Below are 22172 nucleotides of genomic sequence, written 5' to 3'. Positions count from 1 at the left end.
ATTTTTACAAGATACAAAATGTAAACATGGCAAAATAAATAGTTAAAACAAGTGATGCAGGATCCCATTTCATGCTCATGATCCCATTAAAGAATTATTTTTTAAAATCCATTCAGTTGCAAATTCAAGTGCAAAAGCATGATGATGAATATCTACTATTCAAGTAACAGAAATAATATTGATGATACAAATAAACTATATTACAAGGTAGTGATTTTCCCAATTTTACAAAATATACATCATATATCGATTTAATATCCGATATACTCTAGTCCATTTAGGTCCATTGTTACGCTCTGTGATCCACAGAGTGTCGCCTTTTGCATTCAGCTGGAATATGAATGACTGCACACCATCAGCACAGGTCAAAGCCACATGTTTTAGGTTATGTCACTTCCATAGCTACTGTTGTCTCTGCTATTCCATTTAAACCCAATCTTTCTGGTTCATGGTTCTCTCTATAATAAGGCAAAGAGTAAAATAAACATTAATACTCTCTAGAATATGATGTGTATCACTTAGTATTTATAGATACATTTTTATGTAATTACAACAAAACACATACTGCAGAAGAACATCACCCATTTTTATAATTTCTATACAGGAATGAGGAAAAGTTTTCTTCAGCTAAAAAATCCTAGTAATTCCTAAGAACTTGATTATAACTATTTACTTAGGAAAGACAGTAATTTAACACACTATTTCAGTAGAAGCCAATGATAAATTACTTATGAAATATATAACATATGACAATCCAAGTGTTTTTACAATAGATGGAGCATATGATGCTCAAAAAGAATAATCATTTGGAGCACAATATTACTTAAATTATTTTCTACTATAATTTAATTTTACAGGTTTAAGGTCATGTAGTTATTAATCCGTGCAAATCAATTTTTTTTATTCTCACGCATTAGTGTCACAGAAAGAAAAAATCTGAAATACATTATCATGGATTTAGTTAATTTCAGAATATTCTCAATTTTAAAATATACATAGATTAATTTACTTTCCCTTTGTGTATAATACTGAAGAAAATACAAATTTTGATTTGAAAACTAAAGCTCTGGAAGCTAATAACAACTCTAGCCTTCTGGACCGTCTACACTACAAAGAAGTAATAGAAGAATAAATTAAGCTTCTAAAATAGACTGATGTATTATTTCAGTTTGATGGTTCCCAAGTTGATGTGGGTTTTTTTCCTTTTTTTTTTTACAGTTCTGATTGGCATTTAAACATCCTACCAGTGACCTCAAACAAATGATCTAGGTCACAGAGCTTTAGACTAAGCAGATATTCAGTATCTGTTGAAAAGCAAGTCAATCAATTGACAAGACATCTATTGCTTGAGCAGTTAAAAAAAAAAAAAAAGTATCTTTCCTCCCACAGGGTAGCAGAAAGGGACAGAATGATACTTGAAACACACACACACACACACACCTTGCTATGCTGCTGATGGCACTGCTAGGAGTAACCTTTGGCACTCTGTCCATACTGGCAGCAACTGTGGCAAGTTTTAAGGCTGTTGGCGATGGTGCTGAAGTCCGTGTATTGATATGCACATTGACTGGAGAAACAACACTGACGTTATTGAGGTGCACTGCATTTGTCAGGCAGGAATTGTTCATGGGAAGTGTTTGAGGACTGCTTGTGCACAATGCTGGGATTAAGTGGTTTGTAGTGGTGTGGCCAACTGTCCTTACAAGTTGTACAGCTGAAATCCCTGGGCTGGATGATAGAGCCATGTTGGTGGAATATAATGTTTTAGAGGTTCCTGAAGGAGAAGGAAAAAAAAAAAATCGTTCCATTCAAGTCATGAGACATTAAACTTTTTAAAAAATTAGGAGCTTAAAAATAAAGAGAAATGCAAACATTTGTAATCTAGTTAAATACCAAATTAACCTTCCACATAACGGCCTCTCCAAAGAGACCTTCTGATTGGTAACATATTCACCTGTTTCAACCCCAAAGACACCCTCTTTCTACTAGCCTACACAAAAGGGTTTGCAAAGTATTGTCCTGCCTCCATATTTGGAAACTGTATAATAGGACAGAGAGCTCCTCTCTGGAGATTGAGGGCAGGTGTAGATGAAGGTTGGACTTCCATTAGAATGTACACATGCAAGAACATCAGTAAGGAAGGGCAATCACAATCATGGGTATATGTAAAAGCAAGAGGAAAACCCTAGGGTCTGAGCAGTAGTTGAGGGTTGATAGGAACAGCAAATCTTTGAGGACTCGGTAGTAAGCAGCAAAAATACGTTCACAGCAATATTGTATTTCATGAGGAGGAGTCAGAGAAAGCAGGCCTGTGAGTATGTAAGACTGGGAAGGTAAACCTAATTTCCAATTTACTGATAAATTGTATTTCACCTTTTTATAAATGTACAAATGATTCAACGATGATGGTTAGCAATTAGCTCGATGTGTTGCCTAAGATGTGAGGCAACTGACAGTATGTGGATAAAACGAGGCAGGGTGAAGTGTTACATAGGTAGGAATCCAGTGGGTGTGGGAGGAAACAGGGAGCAGGCTCTATGTGAATTCTAGAAAACATCCAGCTATTCCACCATACATATCCACAGATATTATGAAGAGTCCAGATTGATTTCTTGTACGCTGTTTTCCCTTGGATTTGAAAACCAAAAACCATACCTCAAATCACTGAGTTGCAACTTTGAGCTAATAAGTATCACATGAAACAACAGGCTTACCTGAAGGCTGGACTACACCGTTTATGTTGTTGTGGCCAGTGTTCTGTTCCTTGGTTACCTCACTGCGACTTGGAACAGGTGCACTGACCACCGCAGATGCAGCAAAATGGGCGCTGGCTGAGTCAAGTGTTTTAGACATACAGTCAGAGGTGCTTGAGCCCTATACAATAAACAAAATTAAACTCTCAGCTTTTTAGACATGAGTTCACGAACATGTTAAGAAATGAGCAAACTCAAGAGGCTGCTGCCTTTTTCCATCTTGAACAGTTATAGGTGTTTAGGTTAAGAGATCTAGGACTCGATAGGCTATTTTCATCATATGAAACAGGAAAGCGACTAAAAACTGGGAAGCAATTATTTATGAGAAAGAGCTAGGGTAGTAAACAACCCAAACCTTTAATGCCCTATTCATTTTGCCAATAAGTGTTAATGAATGCCTTTAAAAATACTTGACAGTCTACATACTATGGGCAAAATGAAATAACAGAGATGACTAACAGTCATTTTTGTCCCAATGTAAAACTGTGTCTTCGCCTAATGTTTCAGTAGGTTGGACATACCTGAGATTCAGAAAAGGCAAACAAAGGCAATTTTCATGGTCATATTCCTTTTGATTCTGTATTAAACTGCTTAGCTGCTACTAACAGCTTTTTAGTGGCTTAAACAACGTAAGTTTATTCTCAAACAGTTCTGGAGGCCAGAAGTCCAAAATCAGTCTTACAGGCTCATATCAAGGTGTTGGCAGGGCTTTTTTTCTTCTGGCAATACAGTTTTATAAGGTATTTTTACTCTTATCCCAACTGTCAATCATTTAATGGTGCCTAGGAAAACCTCACCTAGTGGCAATTTTTTTTTCTTCAGGGAAATGTGATTCAAATAGGCAAAGGGCTATGTTGTCTGGATTTATGGCACAAGTCGAGACAATTACCTCTCAGCTCATGGGGCACGTTCACATGGCACTTAAATGCACAGGTTAGGAAGGAGTTAGGATAGTCATATCCTTGACAAAAATATTTCTGGGGGAGTAGGGGTGGGCGATGATGGTTCTAAGAGAATATAATTACTTCTATGAATTCTTAATAACCCTTCCAAAAATATGTACTTATTTCTTTCCTAAATTAAAAATACTATATTTGGCTCTAGTGCTCCTCTCATAAAATATAAACTAGTCACTTAAAATTATGTAAATTAACTGAAAAGACACTTAGGTTTGATCTCCAGAATCAAGAGTGGTAATGACAAGGTTATCTTCTGTGACCTGACTAAAATTTTCAAAAAAAGACATAATTATGAAAGAAAGGAATAGACATAACCATGATTAAAAGACAGGTTTACCTGTGCTTTTGGATGTGTCTGTTGCGAGGAATGCTGAGATTGCTGTTTCTGCTGAAGCTGAGCAAGTTGCTGCCTTTGCATTTGAACTAACTGCTGTTGATGAGTCTGAAATTGCTCTTCTGTGATACCCCCTGTCACTGGAAAAGGACACTAATTTTAGAAATACGTATGTTTTAAAGTACCTTTAACAACACAAGTAGAATACAATATGAAGTTATTCCACGATTAAGATGAAAAGCAATTTCAAATCACAATATACATCAGCAGCAAAGAACTGAATAAAAACGACAGATCTTTCAGCCAAAGTGGCTTATGCTAATATCTATGACCTTCTAATATCACATGCTAAAAAAGTGCCTATATGTAGATTTTAGTGTATAACGTAGTTCAAATATAAGGATTCTCCCTTTTATTCAGACTTAAACCATAGTTTAAGCCAATAGATTTGATGTCTAAAATAAGTCCTATCTATGAAAACATGGGCTGGAAATCAGAGAAGTGTTCAGCATCCTCGGATGTAATCAACTATGCTGTTACCAACTGTTAAAAGTTACTAAATGTCAAATAAAGACATTTAAAACTTTTATTTAAAAAATTACTTAAGAAAAAGTTACAATAAGAAACACTTTTTTCAAAGAAATGTAAACAAACTTTCATTCACCACTGATATTTAAGGAGATCACTGATAAACTGATTTAGAGGACACAAAGCTATCTCCACAGAAGTCAGTATGTTACTAGAGTCACAAAACATTAAATCACATCAGAATACATGTACTACTAGAGTAATTTTACTCTATTTTTCTTTATTGCTTTCTTTCCTCTCTCCCAACTATTTCACTTAATCAACAAGTATTTACTATCTATGACGAAAAGTGCTGCATTAAGAGTTAAGAATGAATACAGGGAAAAAATAAATTAAAAAGAGGGTCCCTGCTATAAACTCCTACAGTGTAGTTGGGAAGAAAAGATACATATAAAGAAACACCAACTAATATGAGCCAACCTTTAAATGGAATCTAGCTATCTAGTCTATATGACCTGAAGGAGTTTAGATAGGAGGCTATACCTTCAACCTATGTTACGTAACTAGCCCCGGTCCCCAAGTTCTCCATTTAGTAGGATCATAAGTGAGAAATTTAAAAAAAAATTTTGATGGTAAATTAGATATATAACAAGTTATGCAAAGTACAGCTTATTTTCTATGAAAAAGGAATTAGGCCCCAGAGATGGACAAAGCTTTATATACACCTTCATTTCTGTTCTACAATGTTATCATTAAAATTAGTACTGGACTATCAGGAAAAAACAGTTCTGAGATAGCAATTTTATTTTTAGAAGATTAAAAAAACTGGGCCTATGATAGTGCTCACGCTAAAATTTTACTATTACCTGTATATTTGAAGTACACATTAGTTATCTTACTGAATTACCAACAAAATCAAATGTCTTTCTTTGCACATGTTAAGTTCACTGCAAGTATTCTATTTTTGGATGAAAAAAAAATTTAATTCTAAATTTAAAATCTTCAAAATGAAATGAAAATGTGAAGTATTCATGAATTTCCAGCGGTTTGAAAACCTTGGGAGAGATGAAAAATAGTTTATTAGATACAAAGCCAGGAAGGAAAATCTTAAGTTAAACCCAAATACATCTGTTTAAGTCCTATGTGTATAAACAGCGTACCAATTTGAAAGAAATGGACTTGGAATCTGATGTATGGTCTACTCACTCAAATTCAGCATTATGTTTGTCCAGAGCTAAGATTTATGTTGTGATGAAAAGGTGAGAAGTCACAGTGGTTAATTTTAAGTGAGGAATAAACCAAATAAAGAGAATACACTTTTAGTAGCTATTTAAAAATTGAGAGAGAAATGAGAATCCTTTCTTTTTCCAAAAGCTTTTAAGTCAGACAATTATAAAATCTTACTAATCAGAATAAAGTATACATATAAATTACTAGAAAGAACAAATTGTATTCTTTTAATAAAAAAATTACTTTTGGTTAGTAGTCATTAGCTAACAAAGTGTTGCCAACTAGAGGTATTCTACTTGCTTTTATAAGAAGATGATCACTTTATATAGCTATTAAAAAGGGATGCTAATAAAATTTCCTGTTTTCTGGGGGGATATGTCTACTTACTGCCCTGACTTGTTGAAACCATTAATTTGCTCAGGAACCCCATCCTTTTCCCCATAGAAACCTCATAAAATCCCAACCAAGACACAACTGAAATTACTCAAATTAATGTTCAAGTGTTGCCTAACTTTTTAAAACTCAGGCTGACTTTGATACCAAAATTCTCATCCCTGATTCTGTTATTAGTTGAAAACCACTGATATAAAACTTAATTCCAAAATATGGATATGCTTAAAATATTACATTCACTTTTTTCCTCTTCCCCCTCACCACAAGCTCAGCATGTTGGATTCATTCTTGACATCTAGTTCTTTTTTTACTAAAAGGTGTTTTGTGCTTGAAAAATGCTTATGTTCCCCATTCAGAATTTTCTAGAGCATTAAACACTTTTAGACAAAAATAGCAATTAGTAATCATGACACAGAATTGGAACACATACAAAACATCCTCCCTAAATGACCTCTTTCATTTTGTTAGGGTGAGTGGAAAGTGGTAAGAAATGTATGGTTTTAATGACACAGACACAGTATTGAATTATCATCTTCAGGGTTGACTTACTAGTAGGTGGAGGATGGTAATGTGATTGAAAGCACCTTCTCCACTAATTATTTTTCCTTTCATAAATTACTGAAATACTTCCATAAGAAATTTATTTCTTACATTGGCTTTGAGTTATCAAGAGGCAAGCATTAAAATAACACCAGGAAAAGGTCATACTTAACAGTGTGAAGAAATCTCTTTAGGAATGAGATACAGAATAGGGGTCCAGCTACGGATGGGTGGTAGTGGCATAAAGGGGAAGTGGGAATGTATGAAAAGAGAAACGATATCTGCTTCTCTTGCTTAGGGCCAAGCCAAGTTCTTTCTACTAGTTGCTCTCATGAGTTGCTAGCTTAAAAGTAAAATCCATGCTGGTCATCCATCTCCCCTACCCCACAGCTCCAAGTCCTGTCAGTTTAAAAGTAACCACACTCTGATTGTTTTGTGAAGGCAATATTTCACTATTCCAGACAGACAGGAAGTGTTCCTTTCCCTAAGTAAGGAGTTTTGCAAATCTCCCTGGGTAACACATTCTAATAGGTCACATATTACAGAATTTCCCCTTTTACGTATGCAAATACGTTATTCTCTACATTAATAACACACTTGCATTTCTAAATATTTTGTGTATATAACTGACAGTCTGTTTTTCACTAAGCCTCTAACCTTTCTGGGTTTCTTTGTACCTGGCTCTTTACCTATCTTGGGTTTATCAGTTTGACTTACTCCTCAGATGAATCCATGTACTTTTTCTTAGAACACTTGTCACCATCCTTAGAATGTTGATTCTGTTTTCAAAGATCCTAGGTATCCCTCATTTCTTTCTTCACCTTTCAGGCATGTGGTTCCTATAAGGTGGTTCTGCTAGGTTGGTCCCTCATCACCTTTCCCTCTCATAATCTGACAGTGATCCATCAAAAACATACTCTAGGTATCTCCACTAGATTTTACACTGCTGTACTGATTCTAAAGCCCTAGATCACTGTTCCTTAAACTTGGGCCCACGGAGAATATATTCTTGAGTATGTGTGAAATCTTTACAAGTATTTGTCAACTTTGTATTGATGTTTCATTGATAAACTAATAAAAAGAAAAATCTAATCAAAACACCTTCTGTATTTTCTGGATGACCACCCCACAACAGAATATAAACATATGATTTTTGGGCTTGTACCTGCTGCCTTTTTAAAATAGTCTTTTAACTTTTAATGCAGTGTTTCTCAAAGTGGGCTAAGATGATTTATTCTTGGGAAGCCATGAATTTTTAAAAACACTAGCTTAGACCAAGTTTTTGTAGCTTAATGAAGAACATCTAACGTGGTAGGAAAGATTATCTAAAAGTCGAAATGAATATATTATTCAACACTTCTTCACCTACCAGGCAGGTCTTTGTTATAAAAGTTTTAATACATGCTTTGTTGAAGCAATGCTGACTATATGCAGTTTTTGTTTGTTTTAAAAGCTAGATCTGGGGCTATATGGAGGGGGAGAGAGATCCTATTTTAAACCTTCTAGGTCATAGCAAGGAATCAGGTAAAAGTTCACATAAAAACACTGGAGCTACTCTGAGGACAAATCTTCCAATCCATGAAAGACGACATTACCTGTCCAGGACTACACATCCTATAATGTAACTAATGAATAAACTGAAAAACTGTGGGGATAATAATGAGGGTGAAGATGGCAGGTGAGAGGGTGAAGGGGGTGGGGAATGAGGAACAAAGGAGATGTGAAGATAAAGAAAACAGACTAAAGATCCATTTAAACTTCCGACATCCAAGCTAAATAGTTATAACTGAAATTTCAATATTATTTCCTTTAGCAGTCAAACTAAAATCTTTTAAACTCCTGAAGTCTGAATCCATTTCCCACCCTTAGAAGTGACCCTAACTAAAAAAATAAATCCTTGTGAGTACCTTAGCTAGTTGTTAAAAACATAGTTTTACCTTTCTTAAAACTTTTATGCTTGCAAACATTTTATGGCAATTTTAAAAAGAATGGGAAAAGACACTGGAAAAATTAAAAACCAGGAATTTCTCTTGGAAAACTGCCCAAAATGTTGCTGATTTTACAAACTGGTAATATTAAGATATTTGAATCTGGTCAAAAGCTTCAAGAAGAGTTGCTAGTATCTATCTATCCAGTATACAATACAAATACGAAAAGAAAAAACATGTTAACTTGCAACCATACTTTGGTCTAAACCAAGATTAAAAGTAAATTAATCCTTAAAGATGCTAAAAAAAAAAAAGCAAATTAATCTGGCCCTTCAAGTCTGAACAAGCAATGCTACTTTTAGATGTGAAATATATTTGCTTAAGGTTAGGATTTAAGAATAGTGTCTCAAAAGAATAAATACTGCAGTTTCAAATGACTGAAAACTTTACCACCTATTTATATAAAGAATATAATATCTGTCATGTATAATCCATGTATAAGCTCCTTGAAGGTAAGGATTATTGTCTTCTAAAACTCTGCAACTTTTAAACACTTAACATAGTGCTTTGCATATATTAGATCCTAAATAATTATGTATAAACTTAATTTTCCTTGGTTATCCACTTGCCATGTTCAGCACATCTATCTTTCCTTTCTGTCCTGCTTCTATTCTTTGAGAAGAGATTTTCAATTAAGAAAACATACTTTTATTTAACAGTTAACTAAATGAAGTCTTTAGTTCTTACTAATAACTATGACACACAGTTCTATTTGTTTCCCTTTAAGTCCATTCAGTACCGTATAGAAAATAATAATTAGAATATGTTCAGTACACAGAGATTATGACTTGAAAAACATTAACTGGGTTAAGAACAACATAAAAGTAAGAAAATACTTTGCCATTGGTCCTCAAGTTCAAGGTTTTTTTTTTAAAGAACTAAGGAACTTGTGATACAAATATTATTGTCAAGTATATCAGGTTTCTATTTCTTTTTTCCCCATTATTTATTTATTTTTAAAATTTCTATTGGAGTATAGTTGCTTTACAATGTTGTGTTAGTTTCTACTGTACAGCAGAGAATCAGCTATACGTATACATATATACATATACGTATGCGTATATACATATACATACATACATATACATATATGTATATACATACACATATACGTATATACATATACATATCCCCTCTTTTTTGGATTTCCTTCCCATTTAGGTCACCACAGAGCACTGAGTAGAGTTCCCTGTGCTATACAGTAGGTTCTTATTAGTTATCTATTTTATATATAGTATCAATAGTGTATATATGTCAGGCTTCTATTTCTGATTAAACCCTTTATTTGCCAGGATTTCCCAGCTGTGAAACAGAAAATTCAGTACTTGACTCTCTGCCAGGTAACTGATGAATATCAGTCCTATTACTCTTAAAGACATGCATGCTCTCCTGATCAAGTCCACAAAGAGTAAGCAGAAGGCAAAAGTGTTAGACACACAGATTAAAAGAAACCAAATATATGAAGATTCAATTCTTTTGTACATGTCCATCAAATATAAAAATATAACTTTAAAAAATTCCTATAACCTTTTCTTTAGGTAGAAAAGGAATTTCTATCAGTATTTACTGAATTATAACTGAATCCACTTAAAATGATCTATCCAGAACTGAGAAACTATGTAATGAATGTAACTGGTACAGGTGGGTACTTAAAACTGCCACGGGAGAACTCCCTGGCAATCCAGTGGTTAGGACCCCGCACTTTCACTGCCGTGGGACCAGGTTTGATCCCTGGTAGGGGAACTAAGGTCCCGCATGCGACATGGCGCGCCCCATACAAACAAAAATACTGCCATAGCTTTTCAGTTGTTTACAAAACTGTTGTTAAAAAGACTTGTTTCATTATGAATTTATACACCGTGCCTAATATTTTGAAACAAAAGAAATTTGTTAAAAACAAAACACCTTGTGGCCTCAATGACTAGAGGGTCATAGTTAGCAGAGAAAAAAACTTGAACAAAATCCTTTACTCTAGAAATAAATAATTAAATACATATTTGAAAGACCTGATTCTAAAACACTGATTCTAATGTAGCTTAGCTGTTGCTTAAACCTTGAACTTTTTTAAGGGAAGAAAGAAATGGTACTAAGTTGAGACATAGTGCCATTACATAACATACATAAACATAAGGCAGGAAAAATTACACAGACCAAAACTACTATTTTTTTTCTGATGGTAGGGGAAAGGCAAAAATAAAAAAAGTCTTATTATCTATGATGTTAGCATTGCATATTTGTGATTTTAAGTTCCCTGAGAAGTGCATGAATGCCTAAAATAATACTTTAAATGCTTATTTTATGCTGATATATGGTAGTGTCATAAAATTCTAGAACTGATTGTATGGAATTACTTACATTACATTCTGAATCCACACATACAGAGTACTGATGATACAATAACATGCGCAACAAACATTTTCTGGAAAACAGCCGCGTCACATAGATCTGGAGTGTATCAGGAATGTACAGTAGAAAGCTGCAAATATTTGGCCATATTCAACTTAAGGAACATATTAAAATCACTTTTTTGTTATGGTATTCATTGGTAGAGAAAAACTTCAATCTATGGTCAAATCTAATTATAAATGCCTATATATGATGTTTTTAAACTCACTTTTTGGCAAAAGCTATTGTGAGTAATTTTTGGTACAGGAATTCTAGTTAAGTTAAATAATTTGAACAATGTCTTAGAGTTGGCTCAAAAAAAGATTTGACCTAATATTCGTCAACTTCCTACTATTTTTAGATTTCTAAGAATCCTACAACCTCAAGTCATAATAGGTATTTATCCATTTGAGCTTCAAAAGGTCATTAAACTTCACAGACTCATGAACTTTATATAACGGGATGCCATTTTCCTTACCTAAATTCGTTTGGGAGAAAATTAACCAACTAATTTGGAGAAATGATATGCCACCTTCCAATCATTCAAACAAATCCAATTTTCCATAACAACCTTTAAATAGATAAATGTCTAAGTCAAGTTTGAAAATAAACAGTTCAGTAATTAAGAAAGACGGAACACTATTGAGACCAAATGTCAACCTAAAATGATTTAAAATCACTTTGAAGAAGTTTAACATAACAATTTTGCATACGAAAATGCACCATCTAGGAAATAATTTAGAAATATATACATTTTAGAGAAAGAAAGAATATCAATAGTATAAGTCAAGCCACATCTAGCTTTGCCTCTGGATACCACGCATTTTTTTGCAATGTATACATTACAAAGACATTTATAAATTATACATACTTGTATACATGTGATAAAGAGAAGACTATCCACAGAAGAAAACAAATCAAGATTACATTTTAGATCCTCTAGATGTTATACATTATTTTATAATGCCTATGTATATTAATTTGAATACAATGTCTCTTAAGAGGAAAAAAACTTTCCAATCTCAATTAGAGAGGTAAGTTATCAGACCAAAATTACAACTATTCATAGGGAACCTCTTTAAAAATCATTTTTCAGAAAGAAAACTTTTAATGGTACTCCTGAGAAGCAATGCTTACATTTAAGCAAAGTTAATATAATAAAATGAAAATTTTCTTTAACAAAAGCAGACAGTATTGTGCTATGATGATCTGACAGCAGCTTATAACCACTTTGCCCATAGGGAATTCCTTATGCATTGTGCCTACACATTCACCATACCAGGCACACACATTCAAAATACAAGCCAGTGGTTTTATAGGTATCAGTTAGGACATTTTGGTTAAAATGTGAATCACAATAATAGAGTTTAGTTTCTTAGGTTGGAAAAAAAATGTAATAGGTTAAGATAAATTTCCTTTCCTCAGTAGGATCATGAAAATAAACCTTCAAAATTCACCCTGAGAGTCTATTCAGTGGATAATGAAAAATTAAGGAGAAGAGGATATACTTTTAACAAAGTGACAACTTACCTGATATGCCATTCTTGCTGGTGTTCAATAAAGCTACAGATGCTGCAGAAACTCTTTTATTGTTCACAGTCTGCCCTGGTTTTCTTGAGGTACATTCTTCACTATCACTGTCCTGTAAATTTAGTAGCCTTGGCTGGAAACACTGTAGTCGACATGATCTGATATTGCTTAATATTTCAGAAAGGGACAGTCTATTTTCACAATGTTTACTGGAAGCATTGGTCCGAGAGAAATTAGAAGAAAAGTCTATAGTTTGGGAAGCACTTGAAAAACCATTCAGCATTTCAGGGTCTATCTGTTTCAGGACTGGGTCATGTTCTGTGGATATCCGGTCCATTATGACCCTGAAAAGCAATATAAAGCCAAATATTACCTAGAAGAACTTAACAACATTTTCTTTATACCCTCCCTTCCAGCTTGTAAACAAAAACCAGGTCAAAACACATAGTTTACCTTCCACCTCTGCCAATTCGCCTCCTTGCAAATCCTATACATCTTCTCGGGACTGTGAGCATTGTAAGGCAATGCCTGTATCTCAACTTATCCAAATCTACCAATTCTGAATTTTCAAACAAATGGTTAGTTTGGTCCAAACGAGGCTGCAAAAAATAAATAAATAAATAAAAACAAAATTTTAAAAACCTCATGGAATGATTCTGAAATGAAGAAAAGTCAAATCATGATAAAAATAAAGTAACTACAGCATTAGCAGAGCAATTAAAATTTAGATATAAAACTTTAAAATCAGGGTTTAAATATTAACCAGGTAAAATTCTACAAAACTGACTTAAAAGTTCACTCACCAAAATAACTCAAACTAAATTTAGTTTATGACTACAAATACATTTAAGATAATATTATATTTTAAAAGAAATATATCTTTAAAGAATAATGTGGCTTTTAACATTTATGTAGAAAAGTAGAGATAATGAAGTTAGTAATTTATAGACTTCCTACAGAGATAAACTAGAAGGAAATTTTTTGGAGTAAAAATTGCACCTCAAGAAGGTATGCATGGGTCAAATTCATACTTCCTCTTTACTTGTAAGAACATACAGTCCATTTCTTTGCCTTCCTATTTCTTCTAGCATTCTATTTTTCTATGTTACCACTTTCTGTCTCCTTTTTCTTAAACACATAACTTATAAACAATTCTCTACACCTCTCCTACATTAAATACATACACACACACACACACACACACACACACACACACACACCCCTGAAAAAGCTATAAGTGTATATGTTTACCATAATGCAACAAGACAAAAGGTCTCCAAAAGCCATATATGAGAGCCATCCTCACTACTCCATCGTTACACCTTACTTGAAACCTTAGTATCTGGAAGTGAGGGTCATTCCTTGATATAATATGCACCAAAACTTGACTTAACAGCACAAAGCATTTTCTAAGTGGGACAAAAAGTTATGAATATAATTATTTGACAATATATTGATTGCCATGGGGGAGGTTTAAAAATGATTCCTTTATGTTTGATACTTACTGGGTTTGTATGGAAAAGATGGGCTTGCCCAAAAGTAAATTTCAATAAACACTCATCAGCCATCTAGGGTTCCATTAGAGATTCTGGGCTCACCTAACTCCAGCAATGACATAGTGAGTAGCTGTCGTAACTGCTGAAGTTATAGTTAAAGCCCAAAGTGAACTAGATTTCTAAAATATGAGCAGTTATCAATTTCCAAATAAAGGGTTCTGATCTCCTTTGAAAGGACTCAGTACCTTCGAACATCTTTTACTGGTATCTGCATAGGGGATATTAAATAAAAAATGCTGATTGACTTCCCATTTTTAGATCAAGACTAAATCACCTTGACATGAGTTACCTGTTAATTCCAGTTCACAAAAACACCACAAAAAATAAAGTTCTTACAGCATAATACTGGCATCCTGCCCGCCTCCTGAAAGCACAGGGACCATCAGGATCATTTTCTTCTTCGGGTTCTGATATTGGGGACGGTACCTAGAAGAAGAGGCATGAAGCATTCCATTTAGGAGTTATCAAAAGTCAACAATCTTTGTAATGGTCTAAAATTAGAATCTGATCACAAACAGTGAATCACTCCTATATTACATACAGTGAATTCCCCAAAACATTTAAAGATTAGCAAAATTTTTCTATGGTTAAAAATCATTATTCTTAATGGACTGGTTCTTGCAGGTAAGCTCACATGGTATTACTGCTTAACTGTTTCTGAACATGCAAGGATTATAGGCTTAAAAAGAATTAGTATGGTTTTTATATATCCCATTTACATTTTGTAAATATTATATGTGGCCATAAATACTTTGTAATAATAGTTATGCTTCACCTATAAGTAGAGATGTTTTTACACAATAACTTTATTTCTCTATAATAAAAAAGGTTAAAAAAGATAAAAGAGGTTTATGAATAGCCTCCCATCCCCAAAAGCCACAAAGGTCATACATTTCACTCAAAGGGGAGTCCCTTATTTCCCCTCATTTTTATAAATCACTTTTTAAATTTAGCAGATCAGAAGCAGAGAATCAGAAGAGGAAAGAGGACCCGCTAAAAGGTAAGCAGACTGGTTGCAGAGAGAAGTACTAAGCCCACCAGACAGCAAAAGAATACTTTCAAAAAGCTGTCACATATTAAAAAGCATAGGACCAAGTGATACTAGGTCAAATATCCCTACATAATCTGAGTGGACCTCTAGGGCAGCACTGATATATCATACAACAGCAAACTTTATAAATGTCATCAAAAACAGATTAAATGAAATACAAATATACTCTGATATGGCAGGGAAATAATATGGTTTAGATAAATTTCTACCCATAATGGTTAAAATTAAAAAAAAAAAGTTTTAGTGCTTAAGTTTCAGTTGTCTCGCAATTTCACTTTGCAGTACATCTCTTTTTCTGACAACGCTGACTCAACCATATTTACTTGCAAATTACCTCACGAATCCCTCTCTTCCTATTTTGAGAGGAAAAATGCTTTCTCCACATTATTTCCAAACTGTGGTAATTACCACTGAGCAGGGTCATCCAGGGGAGAAAGGCATTTGTTTGAGGTTCCAATATACCTCCACCAACACTATGGGGGAGACACAGAAATAGTAAGCTGGGGCTAATTCTTCTTCCTGGGGAACCAAACCCAAACCTGAAATTTGAAAGGAAATCCCAAATGTGAATTTTACACTTTGATTCCTTTACAAATCATCTACCTCTTTTAAAATATATACAGGAGATGTCACAAAGCCTCAGAAATTTTTTGCATCCCTTCCTCCTGACTACCCCAGGAGGGGATTCCAGGATTTGGTCTGAGACATAGGAAGAGAGAGCTGATGTTAGGAGAATCAGAAGCATGATCGAGAAGAGACTGGGTTTTTATTCTGCTCTGCTGCAAGTCAGTTGGAGAAGTCTGGTTAAAATGCTTGTTCTCTTAAGGCTCCCTATTCCTTTGTTCTTGTTTATTGGACAAAGAAGAAGCATATATTATTTTAATTATCTTTTTAGCAATAAAATCCTGATTCTGTAAGAGCTACATTCTAAATAGCTGCCTCACTGAATAATGTCCAACTTTAGGTACATGCCTACCTACAGTTTAGCAACAGGGGGATACCATTATAAAAATTAATGTTGTCAAAGATGTAGTATAGGGACTCAGAGGAACCTAAAAGTTTCAAAATGCAATTTCATGTGGGAATGGGGACTATATGAATAAACATATGAATTTAGAACAGAAATGAAGACCCCTTAATAGATGAGGAATATATGACTAGTATGCTGAGTGTGTCTATCAGGATGGATGGACTGATTCTAGCAATAAGGGAAAAGTTTCTACTGGACATAGTATCCCCCTGGCATCATTCTTAAAGGGCTGGGAGTGTATAGCAAAACTTTACTGGCTTTTATAAATGCATTTATCTAACTATGTCATTTCTTACTTAAAATTCTTTACGAACTTCTCAGTATATATAATGTCGATAGAGGCCATTTGCCATCTGACTACTACTCCAGGCATCATTCCGTTCACCTCTCTTCCCCTTTGTGTTTTATGCTCCAGCAATGCCAAACTGCTAGCAGTTCCCTCTAATATGCTGTTTTCTCTGCCTTGAGCCCTTCCCTACATCTTCTACCTGGGAAAGACCTACTACTTGTTCTCTCATTCCTTCAAATGTCATCTAATTAATGTCCCATGACTATTCAAAGCCCTGCCTGAGTCTAACTACATGATCCTCTGACAATTTTAATAAATGATTTCATTTAAGTGCTTTTTAAGGGCATACGAAATTAAACACATTTTTGTGCATTTGTTACAACGCGTATGAATGCTAAAATATTATCTGGGGTAGAAAAACTAAATCATCTACAAAAGAATAAAACTAATATAATCTAGCCAAAGGGGACAAGTTTTATGTAAACTCTAGATTTTAAATAGTTAGAACAACAAGGTGTTTTATGAACTGTCTTGATTCCAAACATATCTGTCATTGCTTCCAAACATATCTGTCATGTTGGTTAAAAAAAAAATGTTTTTTAAATGAAGTAAGTCAAAATGTTAAAATATGATAAAGCTTGTTATAGTACTCTCTTTAGGTTGCCTACAACATACGGAAAAGAAAAAAGGAGGGCATTGCTAGATCAGGTGCTAAACAATATACGTTTTAAATTGATCCTTTAATATATAAAATAAGGTCTTGTTTTAAAGATAGCACATATGAAACAAAAATTAAGATTTTTAAACTGCAAACATTTTGCTATAAAACTGTTGTAATATAACCAAATAATTATTTTCACAAGTTAAAACTTGAACCAGTTCTAAATTTTCTTTAGAATCAAATAGTTATTGCCAAACAAATTAGCAGAATTTACATTAAAAGTTGTAAAATCCAATGCTGGTGGAATTATTGTTGGTGAATATTTACAATGATGTATTAAATGTCTTAAAATATTTATAATCTTTAGTTCAGGAATTCCATTTCTAATAATCTATTTTAAATACAGAGGGAAGAGGTAGAGATGCTAATTTTTATAAAAGGGAAAGCTGAAAACCACCTAAATGCTACACAACAGAATAAACTTTACTCAACTGATAGAAAATAACAGAAGCAAATACCATTTCAGTAACTAACATAAATAACGTGGAAACTGTTTATGTCATAACATTAGGTGAAGAAAGCAAGAATCAAAACTCTAAGATGTCAATTATGTTTTAAAATATAGCAATACAAAAGACTAGAGGAAAATGTCTTTAAAAATAGTTTTAAAACAAGCACCTGTGGAAATTCATCTTCATCTGAGCTGTGAAAGTCATACTGCTTAATGTCACTCTTATTGATCACAGGCAGTGTCTCAGGAGCGGGCTGCTGAGACGCTAGCAAAGCCTCTGCTTTAGGCTTCTTTGGGTACTTCTTCTTTTGACGAACCACATCAGAAGCCTCTTCTTTCAAAGACAAATGATGCGGGTGCTGTTTACATGACGATTTTTCCCCCAAAAGGAAGAAATGAAAATCATTTTAGAAAGCATGAAAAACTATACTGCTCTTTAAAAAACATACATTTTTACCCCAGAGGTGATTTTACTTTCTGGTTTTAATATGCAAAAATTATTATGTGACCATAAACTGAAAAATGTTTTGCTTTCACAAATTACAGTGAAAAATAATTATGACACTTAAATTTACTTTTTACATTGTTATCAATACTTAAACTAAGATGCTAATGATTTTTAAAAATTGTTCTATTATGCAATCCAGCATTTAAAAACTATTTAAATTATATTTTAATTTTATTTAAATCTACTAATTAATGATGAAAATTAACAACTATTTTTATTTTTAAAATGAATTGAATTAGATTATAAATTCATAAATTCATTTCTATGCTCATTTTCAATTTTTAAAAATGTCTACATGTGGGGTAACTTTTTTGAGACAGATAAGCTTATTAATTAGGAAAAAAACTTCACTTTTTCAAATGAATAATTAATTACTGCCTCAACTGAACAATAATCAAACTGTTCTCAGGTACTCCAGAGTTGAGTGGTGGTATGTGAGAGACCATCTGGCAAAGAGACTGACTGATGGGGTGGGTTCTAGCACCCACCTCTCCTCAACAGAGCAGCTCTGTTTCTGTTTTAACATATTGCCATTCTTTTTTTTTTTTTTTTTTGCAGTACGCAGGCCTCTCACTGCCGTGGCCTCTCCCGTCGCAGAGCACAGGCTCCAGATGCGCAGGCTCAGCGGCCATGGCTCACGGGCCCAGCCGCTCCGCGGCATGTGGGATCTTCCCGGACCAGGGCACGAACCAGTGTCCCCTGCATCAGCAGGCAGACTCTCAACCACTGAGCCACCAGGGAAGCCCTTGGCATTCTTTTAATAAATAAAGATCTACTACTTTAAAAAGCTTGAAAATGACTGTTCTAAGCATCAAAGTACAAGCACTATGAAAGTGTAAAAATACTGAGGAAGTTATACCTTTCCCCATGTAGCTCAGATTTTTGTAAAAACTACTTTAGGGTCAAAAATGTTACACATGATGAAAATGTTGCTTAAATGCCAAGTTACTGAGATACAAATGGTTTCATACAATGGATGTAGCTATGACATCAAAAAGAAACCCCCAACTTCTCAGAAACTACTTATAATTTAAGGTGGGATGTGTGACAAAGGAAATAATAGTTAACTATGTGAAATAGGGTAGAGCAACAATGGATGCAACCATACTTCTAAAATTAATATTTAAATAGGGTGGGTGTTTAATCTTAAAGATGATCTAAAATAAGAATCAATATATAACAAAGGCTGATTCTGTCAGTAATTTGGGGTTGAGATTTTCATATTCTATGCCTACCAATAATATGTCTTGGAAAAGCATTGATTTATATAAAAAGGATTTTTAAAAATAATGTACAAAATGACATTTATTGTATTGTTTATGGCGAAGCAAGTGTGATTTAAAGGGTAGGTGGGCTAGATGCCTGTGATTAATAAGAAAGAACTCTGCTGTTTGAATTGACATGAGTTGAATAATGGAGGAGTCTTCCTGCTCCACATCCTTCCTTGATCTTTAGGAATGAACCCATGAAAACTGAGGATTGTGCACATTTTTAAAAGATGAATTTTCCACAAACACCCTAAGTCACTTTTAAAATCTTGCTACACAGTACAGCTCTACTGTCTAAATGCTCAGCCAATAACCTGTTTCTTTTTAAAATCTAAGCTCCTTAAAGGTCTTATTAATTTTTGTATTTCTCAACTGAATACTTTAATATTCACTTGGAACAGTGAATAATGAATAAATATAATTCTTCAGTCTAAGAAACTAAAGTAATTACTAGTGCTCTTTATTAGGAAGAAACTGTGATCCAGAAGTTATAGGACTTTTTCAAGTCAAGATAGATAGCAACTGATAAATGCTGGTTATGGCAATAGTGATGACAAAAAGAATAACTTCCAATAGTCTCAATGAGGAAAGCTTTAATTTTAGATTTTGATGCCTGCCACTATGATGCAGGATTTGCTAAGGCTCGTGATAATAACTAAGCTTTAATTACCCATATTCTATAAAGAAGCAGACAGCATAGTTGAAAGCACACTGTCTTTGATGTTAGACCTAGACTCAAATTTTGAATCTGCCACTTAACAACTTTATGATCTGGAAGTCACATAGAGATAAAAATCTATCTCAAAGGGAAGTTATAAGGATTAATGAATCAACGTGTGTATAAAAAATCCTAGCAAAGTGCTTGGCAAAAAGTAGGAACTCAAGCATGTTAATAACTTTCTTCCTTAACCAAACTATTATAAGACAACTTCAGAAAACAACTGTCTGATCAATACTACCATACATGCTTCTCCCCAGAAGATATTCACCTTAGTTTTACATTCTTGGACTTTGTGATGATTTCCATTATGATGAGTTGCTGGAGTGGCATATAACTCTTTTTCTGATCTATTGATCTTCACTTCATTAAGGATTTCACCACCATAGTCTCCCAAATGATATCTTGAAAAGGAAATAATATATAAGAAAATGTTACAGTTTAAAAATAAAAAAGAAATAAAAAACCAATGATACTTCATTTACTTGGAACACCACTAATCAAACAGAGCCAACAATTAATCAGATTATTCTTTTTTTTTTTTTTTTGCGGTACGCGCGGGCCTCTCACTGTTGTGGCCTCTCCCGTGGCGCAGCACAGGCTCCGGACGCGCAGGCTCAGCGGCCATGGCTCACGGGCCCAGCCGCTCCGCAGCATGTGGGATCTTCCCGGACCGGGGCACGAACCCGCGTCCCCTGCATCGGCAGGTGGACTCTCAACCACTGTGCCACCAGGGAAGCCCAATCAGATTATTCTTAAGAGAGAAAACTTACGGGAATAAAGAAGCCCATATTTGGGATTTAGTAAAAACAAAACCATCCCCCACCCCCACCCACCTAATCTCTAAGGGACACAGAAGACGGAATCCTCATATGTTTTATATTTTCAAGCACTAGGAAGTGATGTTTAGAATGCTTACCTCAGCAAACACACAAAATTTTGTTAGGTTTAGCACAGTCTACTTAATTATGTAGGAAAAGGATGATTACATCAGAGGATACATTTTCAAAATGCAATGAAACAAGTATTTCCTAACTAATCAGAAAATAAAATCAAATAAACATTTATCTCTCTCAAATTTTGTTTAATAGAAACTTTAATTCAGAGAATTGGATAAAATGATCTCCAAGTTCTTTTCTAAATACAACTCAATGATTCTGCGACAACAAAAAATTACATATAACAGAGGATCTACACTACACACAAAAATATCCCCCAAATTTGCAACCCGAACTGGTAACTTAATCTGATTTTTAAAACAAAAAGGTAGTAATCACAATTTTCAAAAAATGTAGATTTTGTTATATAATCAATTTCAGTTGTTATAAAGCTTAAATTTGGTTACATTTTGCCTATCATTTGACTAAAGCTGTTACTGGTTTGTAATAGTAGCAATGTTACCTTTTTTCCACAACTTCTAAGGTTAAGTGCAATAATTCTCGTTTTGTTTTCTCTCTTCTCTTAATCATTTCCAAAATTGTTATGGCTCTACTAAACTCTCGTCTCAGCTTCAACATCTTTTCATAAGAGGCTTCATCATTCTTACGATTCTATTGAAAATAACAAGTTTAGAAGAATAAATCCAATTGTCCACATTTCCAGCTTCATTCAACGAAATCTTATCAGACCCAAATTCATTCTATAAAAGCAAAATGTTAAAAAATCATCTAAAAAGCAACTACATTAAGAGAACCTATTTAACTCCGAAAATAAAAGTATAAGCAAATATCTCAATAAATATTAAAAAAAAAAGTTGCCAGCTGTTGTAAAGATGGAATGACATAGAAGGGATAATTCCAATGTAAACAAAATTTTTAAAGTCTGTCTGAAACAAAACCTACTATATCAGAAAAATGCAGTCTTTTCATATTGTTACAAGGTATTTTGCAATGACAGAGGGAAAGAGTTGTCAAATCAAGGTTACCTAAAAATAGCTAAAA

The 22172-nt window shown here is 33.9% G+C and overlaps 1 protein-coding gene across 1 annotated transcript in view; it reads right to left on the bottom strand.

The window, feature by feature from the left end:
• Positions 1–385: 385 nt before the first annotated feature.
• Positions 386–22172, bottom strand: part of EPC2 (enhancer of polycomb homolog 2) — a 105181-nt gene continuing 83394 nt past the window's right edge. The window contains exons 5-14 of the mRNA XM_065880426.1: positions 21634–21782; positions 20504–20636; positions 17906–18097; positions 14533–14622; positions 13094–13239; positions 12641–12984; positions 4050–4186; positions 2715–2874; positions 1441–1774; positions 386–458 (exon numbers count right to left, since the gene is read on the bottom strand). Coding sequence (XP_065736498.1) covers positions 386–458; positions 1441–1774; positions 2715–2874; positions 4050–4186; positions 12641–12984; positions 13094–13239; positions 14533–14622; positions 17906–18097; positions 20504–20636; positions 21634–21782 — 1758 coding nt within the window. The remainder of the gene's footprint in view (positions 459–1440; positions 1775–2714; positions 2875–4049; positions 4187–12640; positions 12985–13093; positions 13240–14532; positions 14623–17905; positions 18098–20503; positions 20637–21633; positions 21783–22172) is intronic.

The sequence above is a fragment of the Phocoena phocoena genome, chromosome 7, assembly GCF_963924675.1.
Source record: "Phocoena phocoena chromosome 7, mPhoPho1.1, whole genome shotgun sequence".
In the NCBI taxonomy this organism is placed as follows: Eukaryota; Metazoa; Chordata; class Mammalia; order Artiodactyla; family Phocoenidae; genus Phocoena; species Phocoena phocoena.
Note: the sequence above shows the minus strand (reverse complement) of the source record. Positions and strands in the feature narration are given on the sequence as shown.